This window comes from Zootoca vivipara, chromosome 1 (genome assembly GCF_965207765.1).
Source record: "Zootoca vivipara chromosome 1, rZooViv2.hap1.1, whole genome shotgun sequence".
Taxonomy (NCBI): domain Eukaryota; kingdom Metazoa; phylum Chordata; class Lepidosauria; order Squamata; family Lacertidae; genus Zootoca; species Zootoca vivipara.
The window spans coordinates 125,991,668-126,004,940 of record NC_142582.1 but is presented as its reverse complement, the minus strand read 5'-3'; the positions used below and the strand labels follow the sequence as shown (position 1 = coordinate 126,004,940).

Here is a 13,273-nt window from a genome sequence, read left to right as displayed (position 1 = left end):
CGCCGCTCTTGGTCCCGCCTCTTAGATCCAAGACCTTCAGCTCATCCTAGGACAGAGGACAACCTCTCCCTTAGGAATCTGCCTTATACAAAGCCAGGCCGTTGGTGTCTTTGTATTGTCTACATTGACTTGCAGCAGCTCAGGCAGGGGGTATTCCCAGTGCTACGAAACTAATTAAGCTATAGGGCCCCTATTCCTGGAGGAGCCCCAGAAGCAACTTTAGTCCACATTGCTTAAAAATGTAGACCTAATTTGAGTGGCACAACTTACCGTATTTTTTGCTCCATAAGACACAGTCCCCCCCCCCCCAAAAAAAGTAAGAGGAAATGTCTGTGCGTCTTATGGAGCAAATGCATGGTCCCTGGAGCCGAATTGCCCAGGGGCTAAAGGCAGATCGTGCTTTTTTTTTTTTAAGAAAGAACTAAAAACTAACAAGAGGGAAAGAGAGTGTTGAAAGGACCCGCTCAGCAGCTGATTGCAAGAGATTGGGGAGGGAGATAAGGGAGCTAGGCCTCAATTGTTGTCTGCAGAGGGAGACATGTGACTGGCTGATTAGATTATCTGTCTGGAAACTGTAGAAATGGGTCCCTTTCCTTTAATAATAATAATAATAAATTTTTATTTATACCCCGCCCTCCCCAGTCAAAAACCGGGCTCAGGGCGGCTGACACCAACAGAATTACAATAAAACATAAAAACAATTAATTAAAATACAGATTAAAATACAGTATTAAAATTTAAAGTGCAGCCTCATTTCAAGTAGTCCATAAATCCAAGCCATGAGGGAGGAAAACACAGGGGTCAGGCTGAGTCTAACCCAAAGGCCAGGCGGAACAGCTCTGTCTTGCAGGCCCTGCGGAAAGATGACATATCCCGCAGGGCCCTGGTCTCCTAGGAAAGAGCGTTCCACCAGGTTGGGGCCAGTACTGAAAAGGCCCTGGCTCTAGTAGAGGCCAATCTAGCCATCTTATGACTCGGGATCTCCAGAATATTATTGTTTGTGGACCTTAAGGTCCTCCGTGGGGCATACCAGGAGAGGCGGTCCCGTAGGTACGAGGGTCCCAAGTCGCATAGGGCTTTAAAGGTCAAAACCAGCACCTTAAACCTGATCCTGTACTCCACCGGGAGCCAGTGCAGCTGGTAAAGCACTGGATGAATGTGATCCCGCGGCCGGGACCCTGTAAGGAGCCTCGCCGCGGCATTCTGCACCCGCTGGAGTTTCTGGGTCAGCTTTAAGGGCAGCCCCACGTAGAGCGAGTTACAATAGTCAAGCCTGGAGGTGATCGTCGCATGGATCACTGTGGCCAGATATTAAAAAGCATGGGGGAAAGGATTGCGCCTTTCCTAGAGAAGCTGCAGAACTGTGAGTTGAACCCCATAAAAACAGGGTTTTTTCCCCCTTTGCAAGGAAACTCAACAACTTTGAGCTGATCCTAAAAAATGGAGCTTTCCCCCTTTGCAAAAAAGATGCACAAGTGTGAGCTGACCCCCCCCCAAAAAAAACGGGGCTTTTCCCATTTGCAAAAAAAGCTGCACAACTTTGAGCTGATCCTTAAAAAAAGGAGCTTTCCCCCTTTGCAAAAGAAGCTTCCTCAAATATTTAATGGGGGGAGTACAAAGGCACCTAGACCTCTAGGAGTTGACTGCTATGCCTAGGACAATTCAAGAAAGCAATTTTTTTTCTTGTTTTCCTCCTCTAAAAACTAGGTGCGTCCTATGGCCAGGTGCGTCCTATGGAGCGAAAAAATGCAGTGCCGTAAATTGATCGAAAAAAATTTGTTGCATGTATTTCAACAGTCCTACAGTACCGTGTTTCTCATATTATAAGACATGTCTTATATTTATTTTTTCCTCAAAAAAACACACTATGGCTTATTTTCAAGGGATGTCTTATTTTTTTCCTCCTCCTCCTGCCGCGGCCGGCATTGCTGCTGCGCCTATCACTATGTCTTATTTTCGGGGTATGGCTTATATTCCTTGAATGCTTAAAATCCTGCTATGGCTTATTTTATGGGTATGTCTTAAAATATGAGAAACAGGGTAGTGGTGTGTCACAGTACAGCAAGATTAAACAAAAGCTGAGATTTAGTAGCTTTTTAAAGTGGTGATCTACCATTGAAGAAGATAACAGTGGTTACCCAGACCTCATTGCTGGTTGTGAAGAGGGCCCCATAACAATTCAAGCTTCAGAGCCCCCAAAAATGTAGGTCTTCCACTGCCTACAAGCCCACATTTGGCCCCTGAGCCTGAAATTCACTCCACCCCTGCAGTGGGCGACAGATTAGACCTCCAGGACAGCTTCCCTACCCCCAAAAATGAGTCAAGTGTCTACAGACCAAACTCCTGACCACACTCGGTGCTAATGCAAGGAGCCCAGCTTTCGTGATTCACTTGCGACGATGCATAAACACTGCAGTCCCAGGCAAAAAGAGAACCCATAAGGAAAACCAATTATGAGAAATGCAAAAGGGGGGGAAGTGACCATCTTACTTACAGCCCACCATCATCATGGCCACTGAAAAGATCTTCTCTCCATCGGTGGTTGGAGCTATGTTCCCGAATCCTATTGTGGTAAGGCTTGTCATGGTAAAGTAGAGGGAAGTGATATAAAGCGAGTCTTTACTGGGTCCTCCTTCCCACTGCCCTGATCCCGTAGAGTTGTACCGATACGGCGTTCCAATGCTCTCCGCCAATTGGCAGAGCCAGCTGTCCTTCTTGAGGGTATTGGTGATTTCATCGATGACCTCGTAGTCCCCAATGCTGTACCATATACAAGCGAGCCAGTGGGCTACTAGTCCAAAGACACAGACTAGCAGCACCAAAACCGCAGCGCCATATTCCAGGTAATGGTCCAGCTTCCTGGCCACACGGCCCAGACGCAGGAGACGCACCACTTTTAATGAACTGAAGAGGCTGCTGATACCCTGGGGAGGAAGGAGGGAAAGCTTTACTCGCTTGCAAAGTGATAAACATCACGTGTTCTTGTTTGTGCTGAACACTGAGTCATCTGGGAGTAGGGGTGGGGGAGAGATTCGATTCAGTTCACATTCACAGGCAAATCTTTTTTTAATAATAATAATAATAATAATAATAATAATAATAATAATAATAATAAATGTTATTTATACCCCGCCCTCCCCAGCCAAGGCCGGACTCAGGGCAGCTAACATAAAAGAGCTGACTGAATTACAACATAAGAACAGAATTAAATAAACATTAAAATTAAAATTAAAATTAACTTTTAACCCACACTTTCTAAAACAACACAAGAACTGAAACATAGACTTCCTCTGAAATTCACGCATCATTGAATTTTGCAATGCAGTTCTCAAATCAAACCGTGTTTACAAAAATACGTATATTAGAGGAAATTGTGCACAAAAATGAATGTGTTTGTGAAAGCAACATACAGTAATTACTTATACAATTAGCTCCATATTATGCAATTATCCTTTCTTGGGAGTTTTTAAGCAGAGGTTGGATGGCCATCTGTCATGGATGCTTTAGCTGAGATTCCAGAATTGAAGGGTGGGGTGGGTGGGTGTGGATTGGATGGTACTTGGGGACACTTTCAACTCTACAATTCTATGATTCTATTATTCTCTTATCATTCTTGTTTCACCCTTAGATACCAGGGTGGGCTACAACAATTAAAACACATCATTAGACATTCATCACATTAGAAGGAATTGCTTGCAAAAATGTGTGTTTATGGGGAGATATTCACACTAAAATTCTAAAGAAAAAATGCATATTGCTGCAGAAATGTGAATTGGGAAACTGAGAGAACCAATGTTGGCAGGTCCTCCCATCCTCAGACTACTCTGATAGGACCATGAAGATTTTGTTTCGTCTTCACTGGAGATGCCAGGGATTGAACTTGGGACCTCCCACATACAAAACAGATGCCTTGCTGCTGAGCTATCTTGGAAGCACATGATAGGGGAACAATAAGCAGAGCTTGTTAGAAAAGGCTTTGCTTATACTGTTGGCCAGTTGGTTTCAGAAAGCTCTGAATCTGCACAGCTTCCTTCCTTCCTTCCTTCCTTCCTTCCTTCCTTCCTTCCTTCCTTCCTTCCTTTGCCTTGGGAACATGTGAGCTTCCCAACTGGTCCCCAGGGAATTAAGATCCCCCCATTGTGGATTGTTTGCTTAGTTCTGTATGAATGCTAATCAAGGCCCAGGACATTGACTAAAAAATAAACAAACTATTCTGCTGCCAAGAACAAAGGCTGGATTTTGTACTTTCTGCTAAAGAAGACCTGTAATATTCCTCTAATATTTATGTAGAATATTTTGAGCCACCGGGAATGCAAAGCTTAACCCAGGCATGCAGAAACTCAGCAACATAAAGAATTACTTGGGCTTCCACCCACTTGACAGCCACGGAGCTTAAGTTAGTGGTGATTAACAATTGACAAGTTGATTTCATTTGTTTCTGTAAGACCGTGGTTCTGAAAGTGTTTGCCTCTTGAGCTCTGGTATACTTCTAAATACCAGTTGCTGGAAATCACAGCGGGGAAGACTGATCTTGTGCTTGAGTCTGGTTTGCCGGTTTCCCACAGGCACCTGGTTAACCACTGTAAGAACAGGAGGCTGGACTAGATGGGCCTGACCCTTACCTTCCAAGTTCCGGACTGCAGAATCCGGGACCAGCAGCCATTTGACACCGGAAGGTGCATCGATGTAACTTCCGGTGTCGCTTTGCCCTTCTATGGGCACCAAAAATGGCCGCCGCCGGCTTCGAAAGTTGCTTGTACGCATGTCAGGAAGTGTGCCGACGCAACTTCCGGTGTCGCTCCGCCCATCTATGGGCACCAAAATGGCCGCCGCCAACACTGGAAGTTGCATCTATGCACTTCCAGACATGCGTAGATGTGACTTTTGAAGCTGGCGGTGGCCATTTTTGGTGCCCATAGAAGGGCAAATCGGAAAGAAAAAAAATGGCCGCCAGCAGGAGAAAATAATGGAGAAAAACGGGAGACGAAGTGATACGGGGGACCACCGGGAAAAGGTAAGTAAAAACGGGGGTTTCCCGGGGAAAACGGGGTACTTGGCAGCTATGGCCTGATCCAGCAGGGATCTTCCTATGTTCCTATGTTCCTCTGAGATTCTGAAAAACTGAAGATGGTCAGATCACATAATCTTGCCTTCCTACATGGTTCTCAACTGAACATATGTCTAGCCACTGAAGACTAATTAGCTATCATGGCGACCGCCGGATGGCACCGCAACCACATGCAATTGCTTTACAGAAGTGTTTTGTCCCCCACCCACCCCCATTGATGCTGTTGTTCCTTCAACTTTAAGTGACCATATGCCTTATGTTGGAAGTTGTACGTGAAAGGAGAGGCAGCCATGGGCTCGTAATTAATTACAGTCTAAATTATAAATAACTAGCTCTTGCATTCAGAATCATTACTGACTCGCTGCAGGAGCGCCCCAGCAAAAGAATTCCACGGCAAAAGAAGGAGATTCAACACAGCTGAAGATGTTTCATTTAGCAAGAAGCAACGAGGCAAGTGTTCCTTCTTCCCATGCCAAGTTTAAATTGCCCTTTTCTACACATCATTATCGAATCAGTCTAGTCAAAATCTTGGATAATTATATTACAAACCTGTAAAACACTGGAGTTTATTTCAGTACAGGAGTAAAACAGAAACTCCTTTATTTGTCTGCAATGTTTCTTCTTCTTAAAAAAAGAAGGCCCCACACATTTTGCTGTTTTTCATCCCAGTACATTAAGCTAGAGATCAGCAGCTAAGAGGCCACCTGGGAAACTTGCCATGAGCAGCAGAAGACTCAGAGGAGGACGACTTTCAGACTGCTTCATTTGGGGCCATCCCAGCTAGAGTACACAGCCCTGCCACCACCCTCCAACTCAGAGGATGAGTCTCCTACAGAAACTCTGGCTCCCCCAAAGGCTACGAAATAATGGGAGGGACCTTTAACCCAGCCAGTCAGATGCTCTAGACAGGCAAAGCCTACCCCCACTTCAGCCCTGATTGGCCTACATAAGGCTTCTTAAGAACCTAATGAGAGCTTGCTGAATCAGGCCAGCTCATCCAGCATCCTGTTCTCACAGATGCCTGTGGAGGAAGCCCACAAGCAGGAGCCCAACAGCATTCTTCCCACTTGCAACTCCCAGCAGCTAGTAGTCAGAGGCATACTGAGACTGTGAGAGCAGAACAAAGCCACCATACCTGGTAGCCATTGGTGGCTTTATCCTCCATGAATTTGCCTAATTTTCTTTGGCGGTAGGATAGCTCAGTTGGTTAGAGCATGGTGTTGATAACATCAAGGTTACAGGTTTGATCCCCGTATGGGACAGTTACATATTCCTGCATGGCAGGGAGTTGGAACTAGATGGTTCTTGGGGTCCCTTCCAGCTCTACAATTCTATGATCCCTATGTAGATCTGTGGGTTTTTTTAGTGCAGGGGTAGGCAACCTAAGGCCGGATGCGGCCTAATCGCCTTCTCAATCTGGCCAGTGGACAGTCTGGGAATCAGCATGTTTTCACATTAATAGAATGTGTCCTTTTATTTAAAATGCATCTCTGTGGGGCCTGCCTGGTGTTTTAACGTGAGTTGAATGTGTGCTTTTGTTTAAAATGCATCTCTGGGTTATTTGTGGGGCATAGGAATTCGTTCATCCCACCCCAAAAAGTAGTCCAGCCCACCACATGGTCTGAGGGACGGTGGACCAGCCCACAGCTGAAAAAGGTTGCTGACCCCTGTTTTAGTGCCAATAACTTCCAGGGTTCTGAGAGAGGGAACTCTAGCATGTCTCCGCTCACTTGCATTTTCTCTAAAGTAAAAAGCCACAGATGTTGTTAGCTTTCCCCTTGATCATTTTGGTTATCCTTTTCTGAACCTTTTCCAACTCTGCAATATCCCTTTTGAGGTGAGGCAACCAGAACTGTACGCAGTACACACAGTATTCCCAGTGCAGCCACACCATAGCTTTGTATAATTGCATTATGATATTGACAATTTTATTTTCAGTACCTCTCCTAATGACCCCTAGCATGGAATGTGCCTTTTTCACAGCTGCTACACAGTGGGTGAACATCTTTGCTGAGCTGCCTATTATGACCCCAATGTTTCATTCCTGGTCAGTCACTGCAAGTTCAGACCCTATTGACTCTGGATCCCTGCAGGGACAACTTCTCTTAGCGGGGGGGGGGGGGCTTGGAGCTCTCCAAGGTCCTGAACGTTCTCTGCTTAGTGACTGGACACTGCCTGTTTCCCATGCAAACCCTCAAGTGCCCACAGAACGGGACACAAAGAGGCAAGTCCAGCCCCAAGAGAAAAACCAGCCATTTACCCTACCTGCCAAATCAAAAGAAAGAAATGTGTGTGAAAAGAGAAGTCACTTTGGGACAGATGGGCTTTGGAGCTTGAGGATTCCCTGGCCCACCTCTGTCCACAATTAACACTTGAAGTGGTTGCATGACTGCTGAGAGCCGTAAATCATAAGCGGGTGGAAATTCTGCAAGCAAATGAACCCGCAGAGAGAGACATTTCAAGTTGAGCGACTTATAAAGAGCTTAGCCCCTAAAGCCCCATGAGCTCTTTAATCCTTCTTTTCTGGTGTTAATGTTAGCAGCATACATATTCAAGGATCCCCCCCCCTCTTCATTCAGAGAGATTTCATTTCAAGGTAAATGATTAAGTGCACTTACGCTTATAAATGCACCGCTGCTACAAAGCTCTAGTGGCCTTCCTTTGGAAAGCCAAATTTGGGGCCAGCCTAAGGAATGAGCAATGTGATCTCAGAGCCAGAATTTACATAGAGCTGGGAGACCTTGGGTATTACTGCTGTGAGGCAGCAATTTAAGTAGATGGAGTGCTGCACCATGAACACTGCTCTCCATTGTCCTGTGGTTCATTTGGGCTGCTCTAGCGTTCAACTGATACTTTAGTACCAGGGAATCTCCAGTACATGCAGAGCCTCCGTGCATGCTCTCAAACTTTGGTCGCAGCTCCAGAAGAACAGAAGCATCTGGTTAGCATGGGAAGCAGAGAAACTGAATGTCCGCTTCCATAAATTCAGCAGGCAGTCGGGGGTCCCTTCTAGGAGAAGGAACACTTTGCCGTTGCAACCCATGCATCGATCATCTCCAGCCTTGATGATTGTTTAATGCCATACGGTTGGTTGAAAATATGGCAGCAAGCTTTTTCTCACTGCAACGAGCACATCACACCAGTGGCAGAAGTAGTATCCAGAAAAAGTATCCAGCTTCTTTTCCCTCCAACCATTTCCCACCAATGTCTGAGAAGACCAGGAGACTTTGACTACATGATTTTGAGCTCCCCTTTCTTCTTCTGAGTCTTCCTTTCCCTTACAAACTCCTCCTTCCAGCCACCTTCCAGCCTTTGCTCCTCTCTTTGCCCCAACCCTCCTTTCCTGGGCTTCTTGAATGCCCAGGACTTTTGACCTCTTTGCCCCCTTTCCTTTCCTTTCCTTCCATTGACTTCACTCTCCCCTTTCCCCCCCTAGGCTTTTATTCTTTCCCTACTCTCTCTGAGGCCCTGAGCTGCTCAGCCAACGGAAACAATAGGTCCTCTGCCCACTGTTCCCTAACTTCACAGCAGCTCAGCCAGCAGTGCAGAATCCCTTTGCGCACTGCACTGTCTCCCCCTCCTCTTCCCCTGCTGCATCTTGATTACCATTCTGGAGATGCTCCAAGCATTATGCCGTTTTCTTCCTCTACCAATTCCCTGCTGTGTACAGCAGCAAATGTTACAAATCAGCTTTGCTGCCGTCAGCTTTCTTCTAAGCCGGCGTCCAAAAGGATTACTTCGTTTCCCTTGTTCCCTGAGCAAAACTCCCTTCTCTTTTCTGCCGCCACACCACTCCTCGCGGCCCAATACCCAAGGGGGAACAAGGGATCGGCAATGCTCCCCTGTAACATTTCAGAGGCCGAATGAGCCTTCAGTTGTTAGCATGCCTCTCTCACATAGGATTTGAAATTAAATATTGTGCAACCAACATCTGTTTCCCCCATTAACATATACCGGGCATTTGAGGGAGGGAAGTGTCTGAGAAGGGTAATTCAAATTAAATATCCTATAACTTAAATGCTCGGTTTTAAATCTTACATAAACTGAGACACTCTAAACAAATGCTTCAGGCCCATTTCACCCCAGGCTACCTCTGCAAACTTTTTTGCGGTCTCTCTCTCTGGGGGATTGCCTAAGAGCAAAATGTACAAACTAAATTTTCCTTCCCCTCTGGCTCGCCATAGAATATTCATCCCATCCCATCTTTTTAAGTATTCTCCACCCCACGCCAGCTTAGCACTGGCAGATCGTAGACTTCTGAACACCCAACGGCATTAAGAGTTGCACAAAACCAGAAGACACACATCACTGAGACCTGTGCCTCTTTCACTAGATAACTCCACTTTATATTTAGGAATTAAGGAAGCCACAGATTCGATCTCAGAATGAGAGGCCTCCTGTGTCATAGTGATGAAGGCAAATGGGGTGTTGGTCCCGCTTACAGGAAAAGTTGCATCTGCTGAAATTTGAGGAAGTGATGTAGCTCAGTGGTAGAACATCTGCTTTGTATGCAGAAGGTTTCTGATCTGATCCCTGACATCTCATAGAATCATAGAATCATAGAGTTGGAAGAGACCACAAGGGCCATCCAGTCCAACCCCCTGCAAAGCAGGAAAGACCATCAAAGCATTCTTGACATATGGCTGTCAAGCCTTTGCTTAAAGACCTCCAAAGAAGGAGACTCCACCACACTTCTTGGCAGCAAATTCCACTGTCGAACAGCTCTTACTGTCAGAAAGTTCTCGTAGTAAGACTTGGGGGAACTGCCTGAAGACCTGGAAAACTACTGCCTCTGTGTCAAAAATATTTAGCTAGGAGGACCAATGGTCAGATAGGGTCTGAGGCTGCTACCTACGATGTACCACATCCTTACGTACCACAATAAAAGGAGCTTCTAGAGACATTGCTGGAGTCCAACTCCCATCAGCCAGCATGGTCTATGGTCAGGAATGGTGGGAGCTGGAGTCCACCACAAGTTCTCCATATACAGGTGAAACTCGGAAAATTAGAATATCGTCGAAAAGTGCATTTATTTCAGTAATGCAACTTATTTTTTTATTTTAATTTTTACAAATGCTTTCTTTTGAAAACTCCACAGTAATAAAACAAATAGTTACAATAATACAAAAATAAACATCGCTATTACATTCCATCAATTACATTCCATTTATAATTGACCCGCCTAACGACAAATAATTACAATTACAACAAATGAAGGCTTGACATAGCTTGCTTTGCATGTCATGCATCTATCTCATATAGTGGTTTCGCCTTTCAAGCTGCATTACAGAAATAAATGCACTTTTTGACGATATTCTAATTTTCCGAGTTTCACCTGTATATATTTATTCCACTCTTCTCTAGCAAACAGGAATCAGTGCTCATGAACTTTCCATCCAAGGGCTTAAGCAGAAGTAACACTTTCTCAGGAAGCTGTAGGAAATGGGAGTACTTCAGAGCTAATTGTGTTGGTTTTCCATTTGTCATGGTTTTCACAGGGAACATTAATAAACTGAGGTCTCCTGAGCTGCTGCTGAGGAAATGAAGCGAGCTACATGTACATCCGTCAAATCAGCAACAGAAGCCAGTTTCCCTGAGAACTGGTCTCCTGTATCCTAACCAGGCTTCCTAAGTTGCTGTTCACCTGGTGGCAAGCAGAAACTTCCTTCAGACAACAGCCAAGGAAGCCAGGGCTTGCCCAATACATTTTTCTGCCTGCAGCAAATCAACAAAGGTACGTAATGTCCAAGGCCAATCAAGTTATTTTGGCACCTGAGGCAGATAATCCCACAAGTCACCCCACCATTCCCCGGCAGTAAAAATGCAGTGATGATAAATAACTAGCCCTTTCACAAGACCCCCAATCGGGTGCCAAAAGCACCAGCCTCACTGTCTAACGATAGGGCCAGCCTTGGATTCATTTATTTAGATTATTTATATACCGCCTTTTACACAATAAATAAAAAGGCAAATCAGATAAAAGGAATACATACAATCAAGGAATAGCACAATCCTTAAAATAACATTTGCATAACGAATCTCCAAATACCAGTACCAGCAACTGAAACAAATCCATTTGTTAAATCAGATAATTCCTCCTACTAATGCCCAGCAGAAAGGGTGAGCCTTAACCAGCTGCCTAATACTATGTCCCATCATCCCTAGCTAACAGCACCAGTGGTCAGGGATGATGGGAGCTGTAGTTCCAAAACATCTGGAGGGCCGAGTTTGCCTATGCCTGCTGTAAAGAGACAGGGCCAGACACACCTCAGTAGGGAGGGAGTGCCACATGTGAGGGGCCACCACTGAAAAGGCCCTTCTCTGGGCTTCCAAATCTTGTATCTGCTTGGACAACCAAGTAGATCTCATCTTAATGCATGGACAGGTAGTATGGGATAAAGTGTATTTTGAGATAGTTGGATGCTTTATAGAAAGATGTGATATTCAACCTCTTCTGGGTGGGGTTGCACTCCCCCTAAAGGATCAAGTATGTAGCCTGGGGTCCTTTTAACCCACCTTTGTTTATGGAGGTACACACTGCTTCTATGACAGGGAAGACCTTTGACTAGACTAGGTCTTCTTTTCTGATAAATTTCAACATTCAACTTTTTCTCCCCAACCGACACCCTCATCCCGGTCAAGCATATGTGTAACAGCTAGTAACCACGAGCCATCAAGGCTTTTTAAAGAAACCTCTTCTAGTCACCAAAAGCTGCTGAGCAATTATTTTCAGCTTCTTCCAGAGCTTTGTGGCCCAAGACGCTTTGCTACCTCAAGGGCAGCACCCACCCCGCTTATGTTTGAGGTGACACTTTTAAACATCACAGCAACATTTAGGCACCAATTTCTTCCTTCTCCTAGCCCTCTGAATTCTGCCACCTGAAGCAGCCTGCTCCACGCCATTGCATGGTAGGGCTGTTCCTACTGGTCTGTCCACTACTGGTCATTAGGAATAAATGCTGCTCTCTGCATTTGGCACAACACATCCTTTCTGTGAAAATATTCATCCACACAGTTCTGCTGTCTTCCTCTCATTTCTTCTTTCTAACACATAATCTCTCATTTACCATGTCAATGTAGCTCTCCATCGCGGATTTGGTTTTTCCCCTCCTCCTTGTACTGTTTGCAGTACTTGTCGGATCGTCCAAATTCCTCTAAGCTCTATTATCTTCTTGTCTCAGCATCTTCTGGCAGGTAAACCTGCATCTCCTTGCTGGCATCAAAATCACTGCAGAACTTCCCTTCTGAATCTACGTACTGTACTCAAATCCCATTTCCTCCATACGACGGAGGCACGATTCTCCATTTTTCTATAGCTAGATAATATTGTGCGCCAGATAGTGAGGAGTCTTCAAAAGTGTGTTGACCTAAATTTCCTTCCAAAGATATGATAGCTCCATTTGCCACTGCGGCACTTAGCCCAAAGGGTTGCTATCCCCTAAAGGTAAAGGTAAAGGGACCCTTGACAGTTAAGTCCAGTCACGAACGACTCTAGGGTTGCTACGCTCATCTCGCTTTACAGACCGAGGGAGCCGCCATTTGTCCGCTCCGCAGACAGTTTTTCTGCCCGGACACTGAGATCCAGCGCCGAGGGCCTTCTGGCGGTTCCCTCATTGCGAGAAGTGAGGTTACAGGGAACCAGAAAGAGGGCCTTCTCGGTAGCAGCACCCGCCCTGTGGAATGCCCTTCCATCAGATGGCAAGGAAATAAGCAGCTATCCTAATTTTAAAAGACATCTGAAGGCAGCCCTGTTTAGGGAAGCTTTTAATATTTAATGCTGAATTGTTTTAATATTCAATTGGGAGCCGCCCAGAGTGGCTGGGGAGACTCAGCCAGATGGGCGGGGTATAAATATTATTATTATTATTATTATTATTATTATTATTATGTGACCAGCATGACTAAGCTGCTTCTGGCGCAACGGGACATCGACACCAGAGCAGCGCATGGAAATGCAGTTTACCTTCCCGCCACAGCGGTACCTATTTATCTACTTTCACGTTTTTGGCATGCTTTCGAACTGCTGAGTTGGCAGGAGCTGGGACCGAGCAACGGGAGCTCACCCCGTCATGGGGATTCGAACTGCCAACCTTTTGATCGGCAAGCCCAAGGCTCAGTGGTTTAGACCACAGCCATTCCCTCCCCTCCCCCCAAATGCCATTCTCTGCTGGTGGTGCCACGATGGCAGGGTCTTAGTGATGGCAG

General features: G+C 45.6%; 1 protein-coding gene across 1 annotated transcript in view; it reads right to left on the bottom strand.

The window, feature by feature from the left end:
• Positions 1 to 13,273, bottom strand: part of KCNH5 (potassium voltage-gated channel subfamily H member 5) — a 186,325-nt gene that overhangs the window by 122,246 nt on the left and 50,806 nt on the right. Inside the window, exon 5 of the mRNA XM_088661197.1 lies at positions 2,495 to 2,924. Coding sequence (XP_088517323.1) covers positions 2,495 to 2,924 — 430 coding nt within the window. The remainder of the gene's footprint in view (positions 1 to 2,494; positions 2,925 to 13,273) is intronic.